Genomic DNA, 21,942 nt, shown 5'->3' on the forward strand with positions numbered 1-21,942 from the left:
AGGAGCCTTTACCTGCTAAGTCATCATTTTGACCCCCAAACTCTTACGATTTTTGTCTTTGTTCTTTGGTTTTGTTTGAGACAAGGTCTCTCACACTTGTAGCCCAGCCTGGAACTTCCTGCGTAAACCAGTCTGTCACTGAATTTAGGGCAATGTTCTTGCCTCTGCCTCCTGAGTGCTGGAATTAAAGGGCGTGGTCCACCACACCCAGTACAAATAGTGTCTTACAGAGTTGTGACCATAGGGGGGGACATTGGTTCAAAGAAACAGACTCTAAATTGATCTCTATGTATAAAGCATTGATATAAGACTAGCAAGGACCTGGGGGGGGGGCTGGAGCTAAATAGCCTTGCACAGTGGACCCATGCTAGGCAAAATGGCAGGCTTTTCCACCTCAGGCATCAGTTCTCTTGAGAAATGCAGAATATCCTGCAACTGCAGAAAACCCTGGAGGAGCTGTCCGCTAAAGCCCCCACTCCTCCATTTGCAGCTCGTCAGAATATATTCCACAGCCAGTATGAAGCCTTCACCTTCTTCATGTGACAGTGTCGTGTTAGGAAAATGCTCTGTCCCTTTAAGGGTATGTGACTTTCTCCTTGAGATAGGGTCTAACTGTCTAGACCAGGACCTCTTAAACTCCTGCTCTTCCCATTTCTTTCCTTAGTGTGGGGATTACATGGGACCTTTAGAGACGCACAATTCTCCTAAAGACTATAGCAGAGGGAAATGATGTGTGTGGAAGTCACCTTTAATATTCCAGCTAAGTCGTGGGTAGGAAGGCTGAGAGTTTAACGCAAGCCTGAGCTACATGGTGGGATCCAGGAAGAAAGGAAGGAGGGGAAGGGGGAAATTTGGAAATGAATGTAAAAACACATGAAACAAATAGAACCACAGCTTGATGTTCAAATCTGGGGTTAAGTTTATGGGTATTTGAGGTATAATTCTCTGTTTTTGGAAATTAGCAAAAAAATTATGATAAACACTAAATTATAAGAACTTATATGAATTAAAGCGTTATAAGAACAAAAAATAAAGTAAGTCAAAATATGAAGTCTGGAATATAGGGCTAAACTCAATAGACATTTCAAGATTAAAAACAATCTCTAAACCCAGGCATGGTGGTACATGCCTTTAATCCCCACACTAGGAGGCAGAGGCAGGTGGGTCTCTGTGGGTTCAAAGCCAGCCTGGTCTACAGAGCGAGTTCCAGGACCGCTAGGGTTACACAGCAAGTTCCTGTCTAAAACAAAACATAAAAATAAAAACCAAAACTGCAACAAAACAATGTCTAAAACCTCTTGATGATACAGATGCCTGCTGTATTTCCCATCAGTTCTCAACTCCTGATTCTTTAACTTTCCGAGAAGATGTATGGCTTTCCACTGGCCTGGGCGATCCCTTCCTTCTTGAGGGCTGTGCCCCCTGCCAGCCGTGCCCTCAGCTACTGGATGCAACAGGACTTGGATGTAGGTGCGCCCCCTGGGTTGGGGTTTCCTCCTGCCTGGTTCCCGGAAGCAGCTGTGAAGGACAGGAAAGCCCAAGGCGGGTCAGCGGGAGCTGCAGCAAACTCGCTTTTGACCTGTTTGGATGAAGCTCAAGGCTTGGCCTGAGCAGAGAGCAGACCGTGGGGGTGGGGTGGGGGTGGGGTCAGGAGAGGCAGGGAGACCAGAAGTGCTTCCCCGCTGAGAAGTAGCACAGGGGGACACATGGCAACCATGGCTCGGATGCCTGTGTGGCACAGGGAGCTGTGGGAACTGACATGGGGGAGAGAACACCAAGAGAAAAGTTATTGTTTAGCTTCAGCCACGATCATGGAAACATGTCTACTGGTGTGGCCAGATCTGAACTTTTTAAAAAGAAAAGTTGGCAATCTGTTTTTGTTTTGTTTTGTTTACATCTGGGGTGTCCCAACTTTAAAACGTGGACAAAAACTTCATATTTTAAGGACAAGCTCCTGGGCTAGAGGCATAGCTTAGGGACAAAGCACTTGCTTAGTATTCATTCATTTAGACTGTTTCCTTGAACCAATGTCACCCTATGGTCACAACTCTGTAAGACACTATTTGTTCTGGGTGTGGTGGACCACGCCCTTTAATTCCAGCACTCAGGAGGCAGAGGCAAGAACATTGCCCTAAATTCAGTGACAGACTGGTTTGCACAGAAAGTTCCAGGCTGGGCTACAGTGTGAGACCTTGTCTCAAACAAAACCAAAGAACAAGGACAAAAATCATAGAAGAGTTTGGGGGTCAACATGATGAATTCCCAGTCCTGCTCTTTTTAGAAAGGAAAAACTGTAGGGCCCTGTATTTCCACAAACATAGTTTTTGCAATAGCTAAACCCACCCATGAGGGCAGTGTTATATAAGACACCCTGGAGAGACAGCAAGGGTGTCCCCAATCTTTGAAATTGTTCTTTTTAAATCACCCCCAGCCTACCCATAGAAGAACTGGGGACCAACAGTGTCTATGCAGAGAACAGAGGATCATGTGCTCAGACACTCAAACATCGTGTGACAGGGGCAAGAAGCCAAGTCCTATGAGGAAGTAGAGCACACAAAGAAATGGCAAGCCTGGCGGAGGCGGAGTGCCTTGTGCGGGGAGCTGGGACAGACAATTCCATCTGAAGCTAGGGTCAGTTGTATGCTCTGGTTTCCTGATGTCTCTGCTCTACCCTGACTAACTTCTCTTCCAGCACACAGGCTGTTTCTCTGTCTCTCTATCTCTCCCTCTTTGCATTTATTAGTTGGAGGGCACACATGCCACAGCTCATGTGGCAGTCAGAGGACCACTTTTGGGAGTCAGTTCTTCCTTCCACTTACTGAGGCAAGGTCTCTTGTTTCTGCTGGGATTACAAGCCTATGTCCCTATGCTCGGCCATCTTTCACTAGTAGTATACAAGCCAAACCTCATGGTGGCAAAGCTGGGATTCAAATAAACAAGCAACTGTAACGTCAGCTTTTAAAATTCCTTCTAACTGAAAATTCTAGGCAAAAACGTCTGCAGGCTTAGAATTAGAATCTACCTTACGTTCTACGGTGGGATCCTAGCATCCCTCAGCCTCTCTCTAGGGACCAGATTCTGCCATGCATCTGACTGCGTGATTTGACTGCCATATCTTGCCTCCAGCAACCTCAGTACCCTCCCACACAGAATGGAGACAACAGTCCAGGCCCAAATGGACTGCACGCTGACTGTGTGCCTGGCCGGGACTCCACCTTGCCTCTTCTGCACACCTTGCTTGGCCGGCTCCTGCTTCTGCTTCTCCTCCTCCAGTGCCTTCATCTTGGCCTCGTACTCGTCAGCCAGTGCCTTCCATTCCTTGCGGTTGTTGGTTATCCCATCCAGCATGGGTGTAATTTCCTCATGAAAACGGGAGAATTCCTGGGAAGGAGACGTGTGGGAGGGACAGTGCAAGGGATGGAGGAAGCGAGAGACAGAGAGAGAGCAAGACTATAAAGCAGGGGCATTGCTCTAGGACCCTGGCTCAAGGTAGGGTGCATTCTGCCTGGCACTGGCGTAAGCTGCCCCTCATACCTACTGGCACTAGGGAGCTCCTCCTTCCCCTGTTTGAAGCCTTCCTCACGGCCGTTCCTTCAGGGTGAAATGTGAGTCTTTGCGTGCCATTTCCTGATCCCCTTTCACCATCCAGAAGCTCCAGGCACCCCAAGTCTCACTTCATGAGTGTTTCCTCCCACCTGTGACTTCCTACAGCTGTTCTTTTTCTGGAACGCTCTATCCTTCCCCTTTCCCTTGAGCTTCCTACTTCCCTAATACTTTCTCAGGGAAACCTTTTCTAATTCCCCTAGGTAAACCGAATCCCCATTGGATGTCCCCAAAGTCCTCTCTAATCAACTCCCACTTCCTTATAATGATTCCCTCTGCCTGCCTCTTCCAGAGAATGAGACCTAGAGATGGAGGAACCCTGGCTGCCTCGTCCCCTTGGCTGGTTCTGGCTTAACAGAGCCAAGGTCTGGACACATAAATATGTCATAAATATTCACTGAGTAGAACTGGGTTATTGAGATGATTCGTGCAAACTCCTGTAACTCTAGGGGTTGAATAACACCTTGGGCAGTTTATTTCCTTGGGTCTTTTGAGTCCCTCCACCCCCCACTCCATGAGAGATGTCTCATCACTGCTGCATTTGTAGGTGAGAGAATGGGTTGCAGATTGGCAAAGTAGGATTGCTGAGCTGAGGAAGGTCCATTGCAGTAGGGGGCAGTCAAGGTCTAGTGTGCCCAGAGATGCCTAAGCTGTGGTCTAGGCTCTCCCAGAAGCGATGTGACTTTGGGACAGTCATTGCCAAAGCTCACTTTCATCTAGATAGAAGGGGAGTAGCTGCACCTATCCAAGAGTAGCTGGGATTAAGTCAGTAACATGAAGCCCAGCATCCCCATTGCTAACACTACTGCTGGCAGTGTGAGCATCAGCCATGCTGTCTGGTTGACCAGAAGGCCCTACTTGGTCTGTATAACAAGATAGATACTTGGCCCCTCTGGGATCATTTGTTCTTCTTCCTTATAAAGGAACTACAGCTCATACTGTAGAAAGCCCTGGCCTGGGTGGTAGGTGCCCCAGCTCCAGTCCTGCTGCATAGGTGACTTCAGAGATGCTTCTCTTTTCTGACCTCTCGCTCCTTGTGTATAATGTGGCCAACAGAAAAATGACATTGTGTCATAAAAGCATGCTTAGCCATTTGTCCTGCGAGTTTTTATTGAGCGAGCAGGAAGAACCAAGCTCCAGGCTTCAGCCAAAAGTACCTACCATCTCCCTCTTTAGAGTTGTCCTGAGAAACAAGTGCCACTGGAGGTAAAAATTTTCCTATGCTTTCCAGGGTTCGTTATCCCTGCTGTCCCCTGGACTCTAGGAAGCCTACCTTATAGACGAAGGTGCACACAAAGTCAATGAAGCCAACTTGAAGCTTAGGGAGTTCATCTGCCTTGTTTCTGTCCATCATGGGCTGTCATGGGAGAGAAAGAGTTAATGACATGGGGCAATAGTAGGGATTCACACAATCTAAGAAACAGTCTTGCTTTTAAAAAAAAAAAGGAATGGTGGTACAAGCCTGTAATCACAAGTTCAAGGTCACCCTACTAGATACATAGTGAGTCAAAGGCCAACCTTCGATGTGTGAGACACTATTTCAGAAATAAAATAAAATAAAATTCTAAACTCACCAGGTTTCTAGATTTGACTAGCAATTTGGAGAAAATATAGAATACACAGGGGAATGTGTTAATGACCCTAGCATATCTAGTATAAGTGACCAAGCCAAGAGTGTGGGAAGTACTATACAAACACCTACTATCTTTAACAATGGTGTGAAGGTGAAAAGAGGTAGGGGGAGGGAGGGATAGAGGGAAGAGGTAGGGGGAGGGAGGGAGAGAGGGAAGAGGTAGGGGGAAGGAGGGAGAGAGGGAAGAGGTAGGGGGAGGGAGGGAGAGAGGGAAGAGGTAGGGGGAGGGAGGGAGAGAGGGAAGAGGTAGGGGGAGGGAGGGAGAGAGGGAAGAGGTAGGGGGAGGGAGGGAGAGAGGGAAGAGGTAGGGGGAGGGAGGGAGAGAGGGAAGAGGTAGGGGGAGGGAGGGAGAGAGGGAAGAGGTAGGGGGAGGGAGGGAGAGAGGGGAAGAAGAAAGGAAGGCTAGGGCAGCCTGTTGCTGCCTCCACGAGACTTCAGAGTTGGAGTCACACTGTCTGGATTCTGATTTGGGCAAATCAACAGAATTCTTTTTCTCTCTCAGAGAAAATGAGCAGAGACTGGGAATGAGCCACTGGTCAAGCATTGCTGTTGGTGTTGTAAGCATGAAATGGTGATGACTCTAGCTATGGTTTTTGTTTTTTGGTTTTTGTTTTTTGGTTTTTGTTTTGTGGTTTTTTTTTTTTAATCTGTAATCAAATCTTCTCTCTTAGTGATAAAGCATTTAGGAAGAAATGGCCGAGTCTGGGATTCACATCAAATACCCGAGTCCAAAGGAAAGGGGTGGGAGGAGCATTGGGCAGAGTGGGTAAAACAAGAAAGGCAAGTTTTGTTAATTGTTGACTCTGGCTAATGGTACAAGGAGATCGCTAACTATTCAGTCTGCATTGTAAAATATTAAAACAAACAAAGAAGACAGTGGTGCCGAGAGCAATGTATGTTATGACAGTTCAAGGGGTTTCAGAGGAGAAGATTAGTAAGTGGTCTAGAGGCCATTCTTAATGATATTTTGGCAAAGAAGGTGACTGGTTTTTGCCCTGATCCTAAACATCTGCCTGAGACAGGAAAATGCAAGCCAAGAGAGGATGGAGGAGAGAAGACAACAAATCTTTGGGGTTCTTAGCACCCCTTTCCACACTCTCTGTGTTCCACCTGCCTTTCCCTCTCCCTGGACTCCTGCTGAGGGCTGATACGGTGATCCACACACCCTAGGCACTCTAGAGTTCAGTCTGTCTCCCGTCCGTGTTTTGTCTTTTTTACTCACCCTCCCCAGGCTTTCTTCAGAACTCCACGCTTTGGAGACAGTTCCTAACTGTCAGAAGCCAGCTGACTGACCCGGTCAAATCAGCTCTCAGTGGTGAGATAAGTTCTCAGGTAGATAGGCTTCCCCTAGCTGGTTCTGTACAGCTAGAACAGAGCCAGGGTAAGTGATCCTACACTCCTGTATCAAGAGCAATCAGTTTGGTGTCCACTGGCCAAGCTCCAATTAGCTGAGGGTGCTAAGGACCCACATGTTGACAGCAAGGCCCTCCAACTGCAGGCGGGTGAGTAATGGTAGCTAGCGCACGCATTTCTGGTCCTCGTTCTGTTCTCAAGGAATGAGGTTGAATGCAGCCTATGTACCATCTCAGAGAACCACTATGCTGGTGAAAGATCATCCCGAGGTAAGGCCACAGCCCTGTGTCATTAATCACGTCTCTGGGTCGGGAAGAAATTGTACTGGCTGACACCCCCTCTCTACTCACAATGGGATTCTGTTGCAGCACCGTGCGCTCCAGGTCACCTTGCTCCCAGAATTCAGCAGCCACCAGCAGAGCTACCTGCAACAGATGGACCCAGTCACATGTGCAGAACCCAAACCCTCCTGCCCCCATTCCCACCTCACTTGTGTTTCAAGCTCAGTGAAAGGGGAACCCCCCCCCCCCCCCGCCTTCCCTGGTACTCCTATCTGTCATTGGAGTGACCAAGAAAGTAGAGTTGGGCTAAAAGGGTCCAGCTTCGTTAACTGTGGTCAGCAAACTGAGCCCCCTCTCTGCCAGGATAGAAAGCGTCCATACCTTGCTTTGCACCTCCCAGGGTTTGGTGATGGCTGAGAGGTCACAGGCGGTCATCATCATGGCCCTGAGCACAGAATACTCTCTGTCAGTCCAAAGCCATTTAAAGCTACAGATGCCGACGAACTCAGTGTCCCTCATTTTCCTCTGCCCCCTTCCCAGTAGGTAACGTCACCATTTTGGGCTCACTCCCCTCCCTGTTGCTGGAGTTGAATCCTGTCTCTGTATATAATCAGAGATTTGCCATTGGTTTCACCTCCCTAATCCTCTCTTCTTATCTGTAATGATCATGGTGCCTCTATTATAGAGTAGATACAAGACTAAATGAGATAATGAACTTGAATATCAGCCTGCAGCACCCAGATATGGTGTGTATGTGTGGTGAACACACTGGGTGTGTATTACTGTTGAGATCAGGCTGGGCCCTGCTCTAAGTTTACCCTATATTATATAAACTGATTTCTCAGAGTGGACCTTGTCCTGAGTGACTCCATCTTACAGAAAGACAGGATGAGTCTGCACTTTGCCGGACACACAAACACCACTTCCTATCTGGCATTGCTTATCACGCACAGATTAATAGATTATTTCCCAAAGTAAAAAGGGTGTCAGGCTACAGAGATGGTTCAGTCGCTAGAATGTTTGCCCTGCAAGCATAAAGACCTGAGGTTTGATCCCCAGCACCCATACACAAAGTCAGGTGTGGTGTGATATCCCTATAACCCAAGCCCTGGAGGTAAGGGAGTGGGGAGTCAGGAGGACCCATGGGGTTCATCGGCCAGCCGACTAGCCAACTGAGAACCCCAGGTTCAGTGCAGGCCGTGAATCCCTACACAGTGGATACAGTAGAGAGTAGAAGGACTGGGACTGGGAAGAACTGGGGCCACAGAGGGAGACCCTTTCACAGTGAGCAGCCCCGGGCTTTGAGGTTAAAGTTCATGTTGAATTGTAAGTGTGTGTGGGACGGGGGTGAGGGGAGAAGGGACGGCTAAAAGCTCAGAGTCTGAAGTCATCTTCTCAGAGCTGTGCTGCAGGAAGGAACCACAGAAGAGAGGAGAAAGGGGCTCACCTAGAGCCATGCTGGGCACAGATGAAGCACAGAAAGCAGGCTCAGCCTGACTCAGTGAGACCCACGTGCAGGGACTGGAGGGGAGCGAACAGTGGGGAAAGGCTGGGCTCTGAACCAAGTTTTCAGCTCAGAATTTTTGTTTTAAAGACAACTTTCCTTATTTTTACATTTTCTTTATTTGAGTGTGTGAGTTTATACTTTGTGTATACACATGTAGGTGTGTCAGCCGGTGCATGTGTGTTGCGTGTGTGTGTAGAGGACAGACTTCTCCAGTTGCTTTTCTGCTTTATTTTATTTATTTATTTTGAGACAGGGTCTCTTGCTGAACCTGGAGCTTAATTCAGCTACACTGGCTGGCCAGAAAGCCTGAGAGATCCTCCTGTCTCTGCCTCCCCCAATCTGGGATTACAGTATAATTCAGTGCTTTTTTTTTTCCTTTTTAACATGAGTGCTGGGGATCAGAACTTGGGTTTTTGTGCTTGCGCGATAAGGGCTTTACTGTTGTCTGAGCTTGAGCTCTCCCCGTAGCCTGATTATAACTGACCATCTGTATAGGGAACATTTTACATCAGCTGGTCTAGGAGGCCTCTTGGGTCACTCATAAAACATTAACAAGTTTAAATGAACTCTTTAATTCCGTGATGTGACTTTTAGTCGTTAAGTCTTAAGCGGATAAACTTTCAGAAATGCGCATGTTTCATAGAAACGCCTTCATGCTTGGTAGTAACCTCGGAATGCGTGCCCTGTGTTTAATGTTAGGTGTGGACACGTACAAAGCTTCTTAGTAAACAGATCAGGCAGATAAAGTGTCAGCTGTGCAGCAAGAGTTATCACCTCCTAGTCCTTGCCATTGTCCCCAGGTTAAAACCACAGGTGTGGCTTCAGAAGAGTACAAGATATTTGCTTTACTTGGCTGAAGTGTCATGTGGAAACGCGCCCGGAGACTGGGAAACACGTCCACGTGTTTTATAGGCAGACTTGGTATGTTCATGGACTAGAAGAAGGCCACGTAGCCCCAGAATAGCCAATCCAGACCTCATGCCCTAAAGATGGTGTTGCGGTCCGTGTCTGTCCCCACCCCCCACCAGATGTGTCCTAGAGTCCCAGGTGCTGTACAAGGCATGGGGTTGGAAGGCTCATGGTGACTAGAGGAACACAGAGAAAAACACTCACGTGCCAATACAGTGAGTAAGACAGTAGAGTCCAAGGCACCGAAGAAGACAAGAAAGAGAAAGGAATGCCTAAAAGTGATAGCAGCTAGTGCTGCCTGGGTCGCCTAAGATATAGTAGGAGAGCTGGGCCAAGAGGAGTGCATAGGAACTCTCTGGTGTGCACCAAATGCTAATGCCCCTAAATCCACATAACGGTATTAGAAAGTAGGGCCTTCAGCAAACAATGTCAGATGAGGTTAGGATGCAGATGTTAATTTGGTAAAGAAGGCAGTGGGAAGACCTGGCACCAGAGTCCTGCTAACAGGAAGCCTAGTACATTGGGAAGGCTGGGGCATGGGAGGGAGATCCTTGGGGAATACTTGGAAGCCTTGTTAAGAGAAGCCAAATCGAGCTGGGCACGGGGACACACACCTTTAGTCCCCGCATTCAGGAGGCAGAGGCGGGCGGGTCTCTTAAGTCTGAGGTTAGCCTGGTCTACTAAGGGAGTTCCAGGACAACCAAGGCTACACAAAGAAACCCTGTCTAGAGAGAGGATAAGAAGATTTGAAGGAAGAGAGACTTCGTCAGAGTTTCGTGTCACAGAGGTTTCCTTGCGGAGACCCCAGGAAGGAAACCGTTGTGGGAATGGGCACAAAGTGGGAGAAATCGTCAAGAAAACGTCCAGGGAGAGGGAGGTGTGGAGATGGAACGGAGAGAAAGAGGGCGTGTGTACAAAAAGAGGCAGGAAGATCTGAGGCCTCAGGAACCCCGCGCCTTAGCCTCTTGTTAGGTCAAAGCCACCAAGGGAAGGGGTGGCATTTAACGCTTCCATACAGGGCTTTGGAATCAGACTCAGCAGAATCCCGCCCTTCCATCTTCGCTTGCCTTGCAATGGCCAGAACAAGATGCCTAAAGTCTTGCAGCTGAGTGTGTAAACCTCAATGTGTGACAGTCATACCAGGTTGTGGATCAAAGGAACTCAGTCATCTCATACGGTCACAACCTTCCTCCTGAGGGGTATTACGATAAGCACAAAGCAGGGTTTGTAAGAGCACTGATTGCCATCGCCTTATCAAATTACCATACAGGAGGGCAGCTGCACGGAGAGCTCAGCTTGCTTTTTATCTGGTCCATCCTCAAGGCCCTGCAGAACTTAACTGTGAGGCCCAGAGACCTTCTTCCTGCCCTCTGGCTGACTCTGCAGGATGCTGGCACCGACACTCCCAGGGAGGCCTTGCGGCAGCATGAGAGTAGGTGGATACACAGGAGCAGATCCTTTCTCTGGGGCTACAATCCTGGGGTCACATAGCTTGTCACCAGGTAAGTCGCTTTTCTGTCTCTTGGATACTCTCTTTCCTCCTTTGTAAAATGCTGTACCAAGCGCTGATGAACTTTGTGTAAACGTCCTGGCAAATGATTGGGTTCTGCAGAGGACACGATCTCGATTTTATCCGCTCAACTTCGTCAGGAATGCGGGAGCAACCAGACATACTAAAAAGCCGGGTCAACTTATCTATCTGTTCAGCAGAATGCAAAAGGCACACATACTATTAGAAACTTATGAAAGTACCGTAATTTTACTTGCTTTTGATAGAAGAAAGGCAGATATGGTGATTCATTCCTATAAACCTAATACCCTGAGAGACTGGGGCAGGAGGATTGCTGTGACTTCCAGGCCAGCCTGGGCTATGGAGAGAGCCTCATAAACCAGTCAATAAAGTCAGAATTAAAAGAGAAATCATAACAAATTTTTCCAACCTTATCTTTTTACCAATAAAGTAATAAAACATAATTTTTATTTATTTGCTAACTAACGTAATGATTGATTTTTATAGAGGAAGTTGTCATAAAGGCAAAGGAGCCACAGCCCATAAAGTCAGAAAATGACTTTCCATAACTGGATCATATCTTATTTATGGACATGAAGGTTTTAATTTATTTTTATTTGTCATGAAATGATATTTTTAAAAAATTCACCCAACCACTTAAAAATGTAATTGGTTCCAGGCTTGGTGGCACACATCTTTAATCCCTTGGGAAGTCTGGAAAGACAAATCTCTGTGAGATCAAGGCCAGTTTGATCTACATAGTGAGTTCTAGGATAGTCAGGGGTATATAGAGAGTCTGTCTCAAAAAACAAAGCCAAAATGTAATTAGCTATTCTTAGGTCAGAAATCCTATGAAATCAAGCAGCAGGTCCTACAGGCCAGCCCTGAGCATGCTCAGGGCTCCCAACTCCTGGTTGGGTCACAATCAAGAATGACAACTGAATTAAAAAACAGAAAAGACTTGATAAGGAATGGGAAGTCACACCCTTGCTCAAGAGTTGATGGGACATCCTTAGATTAAATAAGTAGAGGGCAACACAAAAAAGAGCTAGGCAGGGGCCTGAGACAATGATGTGGCTCAGGACACAGCAAGGGGTTTGGTGTAGGTCTCATACCACAGGAAGCTCACAACATCAGCACCTCCAAGACCATCAAAGCACCGGAAGGCAGTGCTGGGGTTTTCTTTAGGTTGAGCTCAAACTCTACAGACCAAGGGATGTTGTAAATAATGGTTTATGGAGCCATTATAGATGCTAGCCAGAAAAGTAGAGGGCCAGATGCTGGGACAAAATCTCGCAGTTGCAGCTGCAGGGTGGGAGCAGTTAGAAGATGCCCACAGCACCTGAGTTTTGGGGGACGAAGGCACAGTAACCTACAGTGCAGAGGAGTCGGTGGGTCTGGAATAAGAGAATAATGCATAGGAGAACGGCTTGTTCTTTCTCAGGTGATTGGGGTCCTAAGCGGACTGTGGCGGCACTTTGGTGGCTTTTGCCTCTTGTGCCTTCGAGACAAGGTTTCACCGTACATTTCGGAAGGTGAAGTCTGGTTTTTCTATTTGTTTGTTTTTTGTTGGTTCAGACTAAATTGTTAGCCAAATAGTATCTCATCATCTCTCCTCTCTATTTCTCCTCCCACCCACCCCCACCTTCTAACTAGCTTTAGGGCATCTCAGAATTTTCCTCTCTCACAATTCAAGTCAGTCACTTGCCACCTAGAGTTAGTCCTGGTTCCTCAGACATAACAGTGGGGTCTCACAGCAGGCCCTCACTTCCTGCATTAGCCACTTTTCTGTCTGATTTGGTCTAAACCAGGTGTGCGGATACCCATAACCTCCCTTCAGGTTCAATGATTTGCTGGGTCAGCTCACACAACCCAGGGAAGCGATTTGCTTACATTTGCTGTATGTTAAACAACTGAGAAGCAGATGAAGAAGAAGCATGGAAGGGTTGGGAGTAGGAAGGTCCCTTAGGCCACACAAGACCGCCATGTGGCCAGCAATCCAGAAGGTCTCTGAACTCCCACATCTAAACAATGTTATAAAGGTTTTTTATCTTCTAGGCTTGATGAATGAAACCATGAGTCACTGGTCATTAACTTGATCCAGGCCTTCCCCACCCACCTCATTTACAAATGAGGCTAAAAGTATCAGGCTCCTTATATCGGGGTGTCTCTGGTAAGCAGCCCCCATCCTGCAACTATTTAGGCTCCTGCCGAGAGTGACTTCATGAGAACAAAAGATACCATAACCGGTTGCTCAGGAAATCCCCAGGCTCTTAGAAGCTCCATGTGAGGAACCGGGAACAAAGACCAAATCTATATGTCGTTATATTACAGGAAGTGCCCCAAAGCACCGCCTACCTAAGCCGAGTTGTAAAGCGTTTCACTTACCGCCAGCCAACTCTGGGAGAATGAAAAAACAATAGACACTATCCTCATCCCCACTGAGCTACAGAGGAAACTGAGGCACAGAGAGGTGACGAAACCTGCTCAAGTCACGCCAAGACTCGAGCGCAGACTGCCTGGCGCTAAGGCTCCAAATGTCTAACTGCCCCACTCTGCCCGGGTGGGAAGTGGTTCTCATACAGAGGCAGAAGTCCATGGATGGAACGGAAATTGCCTCATGGCTGTGCTTCCTGGCCAGGGAGGCTTCTGCTCGGCAGCATCCCTGCTACCATCTGAAATAACTTTTAGTAGTTACAGCTGGGGTGGAAAGCATCAGGCAGGTAAAGTTGTTCAGCATGCCCTAGGGCACAAGAAAACTACACAACAAAGAGTTGACCCTACACATCAGCAGGTCATCAAGCCCTGCTTTCCAGGTCTTCAAACCATGTTTACTGAAGGTCTCCATACATAGTTTCAAAAAAATGTGAACCTTCCCGGACAGCTGAAACTGTTTCGTCATATGTTTAATTATCTGCAAGGATCTAGTTTGCACTGTGTTATAAATACTGACGGTGAAGAACGTTGCTACTTCACTCTTCCAAATCCAAAGGAATGTAGAGTGTGCTAACTCCGTATCAGCCATCATCATCTGGGACAGAAAAACACAAGTTTCTCTCCTTAAACTTAGATTTCTACTTTACTTCTGCAGAACTATATCCTCATATTGTATATACATGGATACATATGTGGATATGTTTTTTATCTTTGTACAGATATAGGCACTTTACAGTCTTTCCTGATCACCCATTCATAACCAAATACCTTGATTAGCTTTAGTTATTTCTGATTTTTTTTTCACTGACCATAAACCTTTAAATGTTAGTTTTTCCCCTTTGGATTAAGTCATACAATTAGCCCAAAGAATAAAACATATTATCTATTTTTATAAACAATTATTTGATACTTAAAGTGACTGATTTTGGAACTTCATCTCAGTGAGATAGGGTAGGAGTTTTTGCTGTTATGGTTTTTTTTTTGGCTTTGTTGTTTTTTTGAGTTTTTTGTTTTGTTTTGTTTTTCAAGACAGGGTTTCTCTGTGCAGTCCTGGCGTGCGCCACCACTGTCCACCTGAGTGGGATTTTTAAAATCAGATAACGGGTGAATACTTCTTACTACTAGACTGCATCTATTTTATGTGGGGCTTTCATTGTTTATAAATTCCCTGGAGATGGAAAGTGTTCCATTACAAGAGACCATTCATTCTTTGAGGTTTCTCTGAGTTAACCCTGAGTGACCCTTCTGCTGACAGTTACACTCTGCTTCCATCTCATTGAAAGGCAACACTAGAATCTCAACTTCTCTCATTCCCGGGATGCGTGCCAGCAAGAGAGAACAAAGCGTTCTCAGAGGACTACATCTTCAGAAGCACTGTGTTAACCCAAGATACTGAAAATGGCCAGGTATATTAAAACATTATCAATTCTGGTACACCTTTCCAGGGCTATATTTTTATAAAGGGATTTTATCTCATAATGAGTTTCAATTTTGCTTTCAGTGAAACTTTGAAGCTTCAGATTTAGCTCATTTAACTTATGGAAATGTTTGTCATATAACATCACTGGAAATGGTAGGCTTTTGCCGTCAACTGAAGCAGTCACATCAGAATCTGACCTGGAATTTTTCAATTCAGTAAGAACATTATAATGCCCCCCAATGATATCTACTTAGCCCTTTATTTGTATTTTTCCCTCTTGTTTTTTTCATTTACTCTTAATTCTAAGGAAAGTAGAAATAGATAGATGTATATATATAGGCAGATGGAAAGATGGATGGACAGTTGGATGGATTGATGAATGGATAGATAGACAGACAAATAGTATTATGGATTTGATCTTGAATACACCCTTAAAACCTATGTACTGAAGGCTTGGTCTCTGACCCACAACACTCTTGCAAAGTAGGGGAACCATTAGGAGGTAGGGTAGGTGGAAAGAAGTTGGGTCAGTTGGCCATGCCCTCAAGTTTCCTGCTTCCTCTTTCTTTGGCCACTATAAGAGAGCAGGCCAGGCCTCCTATGCCACATGTTATACTATGCAGCTACAGACCCAAAGCTATAGGGCCAAGTAACCTCAGACTGAAGCAACCAAAACTGTGACTCACAAGAGAGCTGCCCCTTTCAGGTGTCATAGACAGAACACTGTCTAGCATAAACAGGTGACCAGAATTATGACAGACTGATCGATGACAGGCAGGCAGGCAGGCAGGGATACAGACAAGCAAGGAATAGGCCATAGGATAACTCTGGAGAGACCTTACCTAACATCATATGAATTGATCCCCTCACCAATTAAAAAAAAATACTACATATCAGGGCCAGGCAATGGTGGTGCACACCTTTAATCCCAGCACTCAGGAGGCAGAGGCAGGTGGATCTCTACAAATTCGAGGCAGGTCTGGTCTACAGAGTGAGTTCCAGAACAGCCAAGACTACACAGAGAAACCTTGTCTCAAAAAAACCCATAAACAAACAAATAAATAAAATAACAGAATCTGTCACTTTGGTGCTTCCTAAGGATGTCTTTGTTCTAATAACATGGTCCCTAGATAGTGGCACATCCTCTGAGGAAAGTCATGATTATTTAAAGGGACATACCTTAATATTGCCTATGTGCTAAATGGCAAAGAACAAAACCCTCCATTTCTAATGCCTTGCTTTACTTTTTAAAATATTGCATATAATGGGTATAACTAGGAAATATAGCTGGCCTTTGTCCTCAGGTCCTTGCACACAGCTCCTAAAACCTTTAAATCCTCTGAATGGTGGGAGTGTCTTGTTTGCAGTGAGCGCCTTATGATTCCCCTTATATTATGCCAATGAGGTAGCATAGGATGGGATCCCCAGACAGCTTTGGATTGGAGCCGGAGGACCGACTGACTTCAGAATTGAATATTTTATCTCTGTTCACTGACTTCTGAGAGGGGAAGGCTGGCTACAGACTGAACTATATTGTAAAACTTTTGAGCCAGGAGGAGTTGCCATATGCCTTTAATCTCAGCCCTCTGAGGACAGAGGCAGGTGGATTCTGTAAGTTCTAGTGATGCCAGCTTAGTTGGAGTAGCGAGTTCCAAGCTAGCCAGAGCTACATAGTGAGACTCTGTCTCAGAAAAAAAAAAAAAAAAACAGTAACAAGCACAAACAACAACCAAAAAAACCTTTTGAACAGTTCTGGGATGAGCTTCCAGGCTAGCAGACACCTGTATGTTGAGAGGTTGGTGGCCTTCCAGACTGCTCCTATGTACTCTCCGTCTGGTTATCTATCTACAGCCATTCCATTTTCCAATACAAACTGGCAACTGTGAGAGATTTCCCAGAGTTCTATAAGCCATTATGGAAAAATCAAAAATTGAGGAGGAAGTCATGAGAATGCCTGACTCACACGTTTGTTAAGTATGAGAAGCCTAGACATGTGATTTGCGTCAGAAACGGAGGCAGGAGATTGCACCCGTGGTGCAATTGGCTAGTATGCAGCTCTTACACAGGAATGGAGGCAGGGATGGGAGTAACTCCAAGGTGCTCCAGCATGTGCCAACACCCTAGACCCTGAGTTTCATCTCCAGCAGAGAAAGACACACACTCACACACACACACACACAGAGAGAGAGAGAGAGAGAGAGAGAGAGAGAGAGAGAGAAGCATATCTCAAAGAAAGAACCCTTAACTTGTTGGGTTTGATTCTAATAGTTCAGATAATAGTTGTAATAGGCAGATAATAGCTCAGCAGTGAATTGGATGTAAGATGCCCCGCTAGGGATCACAGAGAAAGAAACCTGCACACCCTATGTCAAAAGTGCTCTTGTGAGAATGTAGAGGAATCTCTAAGACAGGGGAGGCCTATGGCTCTTCCTCAGGCTTGGAACAAGTCTATCAGAAGAGGCTTTGAAGAGTCTACCAATACTTCTAACATGTTGGAATTCAGATGGTTCGTCTCTAGAGGATCTTGCGCCTGGGCCAAAGTCCTGTAGGCAGATCAAGACAGGGAAGAATGTGGCTTTACTTTGTAAACCAGTAGAAGGGTGGGAATGCCTGGTTTGTTTTCAGGAAGATTAGTATTATGAAAGAGAACACGGATTACCACGCCCAGACGTGCCTTGGAAGGCTTTGGCTTCCCTGCAGGGTAAAAGTGCTCAGCCTGGAAACTGCTTGGTAGACCATTTTGGCTTTTACAATAATCAAAGTCCTGTCCATGTTTGTTTGTTTGTTCGTTTATATCTTTGATATGATATTTCTTTGCAAAGCTTGTTTGGTAATCCATTGTGTAAAAGCACTGTAAGCGTTTATCCTGAATCCTCACTGGTGGGAGCATAAGTGGTTCCCAGGCTTCTCTGTGACTAGAAGTCACGTGGCAAAGACTTTCGTACACCCTTGGTGCACCTGTGGGGGAGCGTGTGGCGATGAAATCTTAGAGGTGGGGTTTCTGGGCCAGAGCAGCGGCCTTTGCAAGGCTGACAATGTTAGGGCTTGGATGTGAAGTGTCCTTCACAAGCTCAGATGCTGACGTAGTCCCAAGCTGGTGGTCCTACTTTGGGAGGTTCTGAAACCTTAGGAGGTGGGACCTAGCTGGAGGAAGAAGGTCACTGTATGTGTCCTTGGGGGCTGTGGCTTGCTCAGAGTCCACTGCTTCCTGTCTTCCATGATGTGAAGAAGCCTCTCTTCCATTCTTTCCCACTGCCATAGTGTTCTTCACAAGCTCCCCGGGGGCTGAGCAAGAGACCACGTGCAGAATAGTCCCTTTCCCTTGTTGGTGGTTTTAAGGCAAGATCTTGCTATCTAGCCCAGGCTGACTTCAAATTTATTAAGTAGGCCAGACTGGTTTTGAACTTGCTACAATCCCATCTCTGCTACCCAAGCCTGGTATTAACAGCCATATTCCTCTTGCCTTTAAGTTGCTTTCTTAACTGGCTCAGTCAAAGCCATAGAAGAGAAACTAGGGGTGGTACCAGGGGTGAGGGCATTGTGACATAATGGAACACTGGGGAAGCAGGTTGGTACACCTAGGATTTGGTCAGCACAGCACGGTGCCTAATTTCAATGGACACTCAGAAGACCACAATGTTGATAAAGTATGGATAGGACAGACAATGTTCTCAAGGTTTCAGGTAGAAGTGAGGAATCCATTAGGAACTGGGTTATATATAAGTCATCTGCATTCTGCCTGGCCAATACTTTGTGTTCTGGATTTAAAAGTAATGGTCTAATTAATCTGGTGGAGGAAATTTCAAAATGGCATAGATATTGTTGAATGCTTTTTGAACTGGGAACAAAAGGAAGCATAGAAGGATTTGAAAATGTGTGGTCTGGCCAAAACAGGAATGCACTGAAATTCATGAACAGGGAAGGCGTGGTTGTTAAAGAGATTAGTGCGTTAGAAACCAAGCCACACCGAAACCAAAAACAAGCAAACAAAAAAGCAAACTGAAGCCACACGCTTTTCACTGAGACAATAGTGAAGATGTCTTGATATATCTATCAATTGACCTTGCCGGTTCCTCCCTGCCCCGCATCCCCCTCCCCTCCAGCCCCAGTTTTATTTGAATTGGAGACAGTTAAGGTGTTCTCTCAACTTTGGGGGTCACAGCTTCCCCGACAATAGTGCCCCACTGTCCTCTGTAAAGATTGTACCTACTTGTCCTCCCACACTGGTAAAAGAGAGTGCCTGCTCTCCTCACTCTGGCCAACAAGGTAGGAGGGGTAAAACACTGTCTCTCGCTGTAGTTCTATTTCTTACTTCTCAGTATGTAGTATGCGGTCCACCATCGTCCTTTACAGAGCATTGGAATTCCTTTCCTGGCAAAGTCTGCCTGTGCGCCCTTGTCTTTTTTCTGTTGACTTGGCCCTTTTCTTGAACTGTACTAACATCTACTGAGGGAATTCGCTGCTTTTCTGTTAGAAGTACCACACACACTTTCTCTTTGCATTCTGTCTTTGGCTGAGTCTGTGTGTGTGTATCTAGTGTCTATGTATGTATGTGTGTGTATCTAGTGTCTATGTATGTATGTGTGTGTATCTAGTGTCTATGTATGTATGTGTGTGTATCTAGTGTCTATGTATGTATGTGTGTGTATCTAGTGTCTATGTATGTATGTGTGTGTATCTAGTGTCTATGTATGTATGTGTGTGTATCTAGTGTCTATGTATGCATGTGTGTGTATCTAGTGTCTATGTATGCATGTGTGTATCTAGTGTCTATGTATGCATGTGTGTGTATCTAGTGTCTATGTATTGTATGTATGTGTGTGTATTTAGTGTCTATGTATGTATGTGTGTGTATCTGGTGTCTATGTATGTATGTGTGTGTTGTGTATCTAGTGTCTATGTATATATGTGTGTGTTGTGTATCTAGTGTCTATGTATGTATGTGTGTGTGTCTGGTGTCTATGTATGTATGTGTGTGTTGTGTATCTAGTGTCTATGTATGTATGTGTGTGTTGTGTATCTAGTGTCTATGTATGTATGTGTGTGTATCTGGTGTCTATGTATGTATGTGTGTGTTGTGTATCTAGTGTCTATGTATGTATGTGTGTGTTGTGCAGAGATTCTTGATTTTCAAATTTATCCAATCATTTTTTACAACATATGGATGTCAGGTCATTCTTAGAAAAATTTATCCTGAAATTATTCCTTGTAATTTTCCCATCACCCACCCCCCATTATTTAAAAATTCTTGGCTCATCTGGAATTTACTTTGACGCATAGAGTGAGACAGGGATCTGACTTTGCAGCCATCCTGTTGTCCCAAGGCTGTGTATGAATGTACACTTGCTAGAAAATCCTCTCTTAGAGCACACAGTCCTTCACAGTAGACCTTCCCTACTGACTTCAGCACCTACTTAGGATTAAGGCTGAACTGCCCTTATCCTTCTGTTTCAGACTTATCTGGGTGCTCTGTGCAGCAGGATGAGTGGGGGCACACACATTCCACGGCACTGGTGAGGGGGTTAGAGGACACCTTTCAGGAGCCAGTTCTCGCTTTCCACCTTGGTGAGTCAAGGTGTCTCTTTGGTGGTTGCATACTCCAGGCTAGCTAGTCCATGAACTTCTGAATGATTTTCTTATCTCTGCTACCCATCTGCCATTGGAGTGCTGGGGTTACAGATGCTAAAGTGTGTGTGTGTGTGTGTGTGTGTGTGTGTGTGTGTGTGTGTCTAGAAAGAAGAGAGCACCTGTGAATATAGCTTTCAGGAGCCATCTACCTTGTTTTTTGAGATTGGGTTTCTCATTGACCTTGAGCTCAACAAGGCGAGGCTGGGTGGCCAGGTCTGTGAGCCTGAGAGATCAAACTATCTCCACCTCCCCAGTGCTGTTATGTCTGGCTTTTCTAATGTGTTTTCTGGGAATCACACTTGGGCACTTGCATTTGCTCTCCACCATTAGTACACGCTCTGTTCAAAACTTGGGGATACGGTTACCCCTTTGCTACTCGAATTCTAGAGTTTATCATTGAAATACTTCAGATAGTATGCTCTTTGCGTGCAGATATATAAACCAGTAACAATGCGTTCTCTTGTGTTTTCAGTGCTAAAATCAAAGTTAGACATATATGGTCGCTTGTGCCATCCCATTGGGACACAGCGTCATGCTTTCAAAGGTGAGGGGCCTCTAAAGCGGCAAGTGTCCCAGGGCTCTGCTGAGAGCAGCAGTAGCTGTGGGCGGACCCCAGGCAGGTGAGGGTCAACCCCGCCTCCACTCACATAACGATTTCCTTCCGTGTTTGCTCCAGCATCATGTACTGGGTCCACTCCTGGGGGCTCTCGTATGTCTTTGACTGATCCACAATCTTCTGGAACATGGTCCTTTTCCTGCAACACATACCGTCTTGTTAAAGAGATCAAACAAGGGTGAGACAGCAGATGGGCTGCTAACACGGGCTGGGCCAGATGGGGAAGTTACTGCATTCACATAGTTAACAAAACAGCATGGGAAAAACTATGGCCTTGGAATGAAGGCTTCATTCTAGATGCCATTGAACTATGTGATTTTAGCAAATCTGTTTCCCTATAGGACGCATCCACCTTGCGTATAAGAGCATCCACCTTGGCTGGGCGGTGGTGGCGCACGCCTTTAATCCCAGCACTTGGGAGACAGAGGTAGGCAGGCGGAACTCTGTGAGTTTGAGCACAGCCTGGTCTACAGAACGAGTTCTAGGACAGGCTCCAAAGCTGCACGGAGAAACCCTGTCTCGAAAAAACAAAAAAATGAAAACAAAACAAACAAAAAACATCTACCTTACAGGGATGACGTGTTGGACCTGACACAGAACAAATATTGGCAGGAACGATGGCATTTGCTGCTATAATCATTGCTGATATGAAAGTGAGGAGCGATACCTACTTGAAATACAAGGCCAGGTCCGTGGCGATGATGGCGATGTCCATCATGTGGATCGCGTGCTCATGCTGCCGGCGATTCAGGTTCTGGAAGATATTCAAGCTCTAAAGAAAAGAAGTAGACAAGTTTTGAGAAATGGTGCTGGTAGTAAAGTCTCACTCATCTTCTGGTGGCCACCCTAACTGGTGACAGGACGATGACAGCCTCGGCCAAGGGCTAAAGGATGCCTGTGCTGCTGCAGGCTTCCTGTGAGACGAGGGTCATCCTACCTCGTCTCTCAGAAGTGTTTTACCAAACTCCAAATGATGCCTTTCCAAGATGGAGGACCCATGGAGCTTGGCCAGTGGGTTCTGGGATCTAAATGAGGGAGGGAGAGAG

General features: G+C 46.0%; 1 protein-coding gene across 1 annotated transcript in view; it reads right to left on the minus strand.

Moving 5' to 3' along the window:
* Nucleotides 1–732: 732 nt before the first annotated feature.
* The window catches only part of Pde6a (phosphodiesterase 6A), a 62,946-nt gene continuing 41,736 nt past the window's right edge, over nucleotides 733–21,942 (minus strand). The window contains exons 15-22 of the mRNA XM_087896026.1: nucleotides 21,834–21,921; nucleotides 21,568–21,668; nucleotides 20,928–21,035; nucleotides 7,252–7,315; nucleotides 6,940–7,014; nucleotides 4,877–4,960; nucleotides 3,234–3,381; nucleotides 733–1,518 (exon numbers count right to left, since the gene is read on the minus strand). Of these exons, the coding sequence (XP_087752152.1) occupies nucleotides 1,442–1,518; nucleotides 3,234–3,381; nucleotides 4,877–4,960; nucleotides 6,940–7,014; nucleotides 7,252–7,315; nucleotides 20,928–21,035; nucleotides 21,568–21,668; nucleotides 21,834–21,921 (745 nt within the window). The 3' untranslated portion in view covers nucleotides 733–1,441. The remainder of the gene's footprint in view (nucleotides 1,519–3,233; nucleotides 3,382–4,876; nucleotides 4,961–6,939; nucleotides 7,015–7,251; nucleotides 7,316–20,927; nucleotides 21,036–21,567; nucleotides 21,669–21,833; nucleotides 21,922–21,942) is intronic.

The sequence above is a fragment of the Myodes glareolus genome, chromosome 13 (assembly GCF_982192425.1).
Source record: "Myodes glareolus chromosome 13, mMyoGla1.1, whole genome shotgun sequence".
NCBI classification, from domain to species: Eukaryota; Metazoa; Chordata; class Mammalia; order Rodentia; family Cricetidae; genus Myodes; species Myodes glareolus.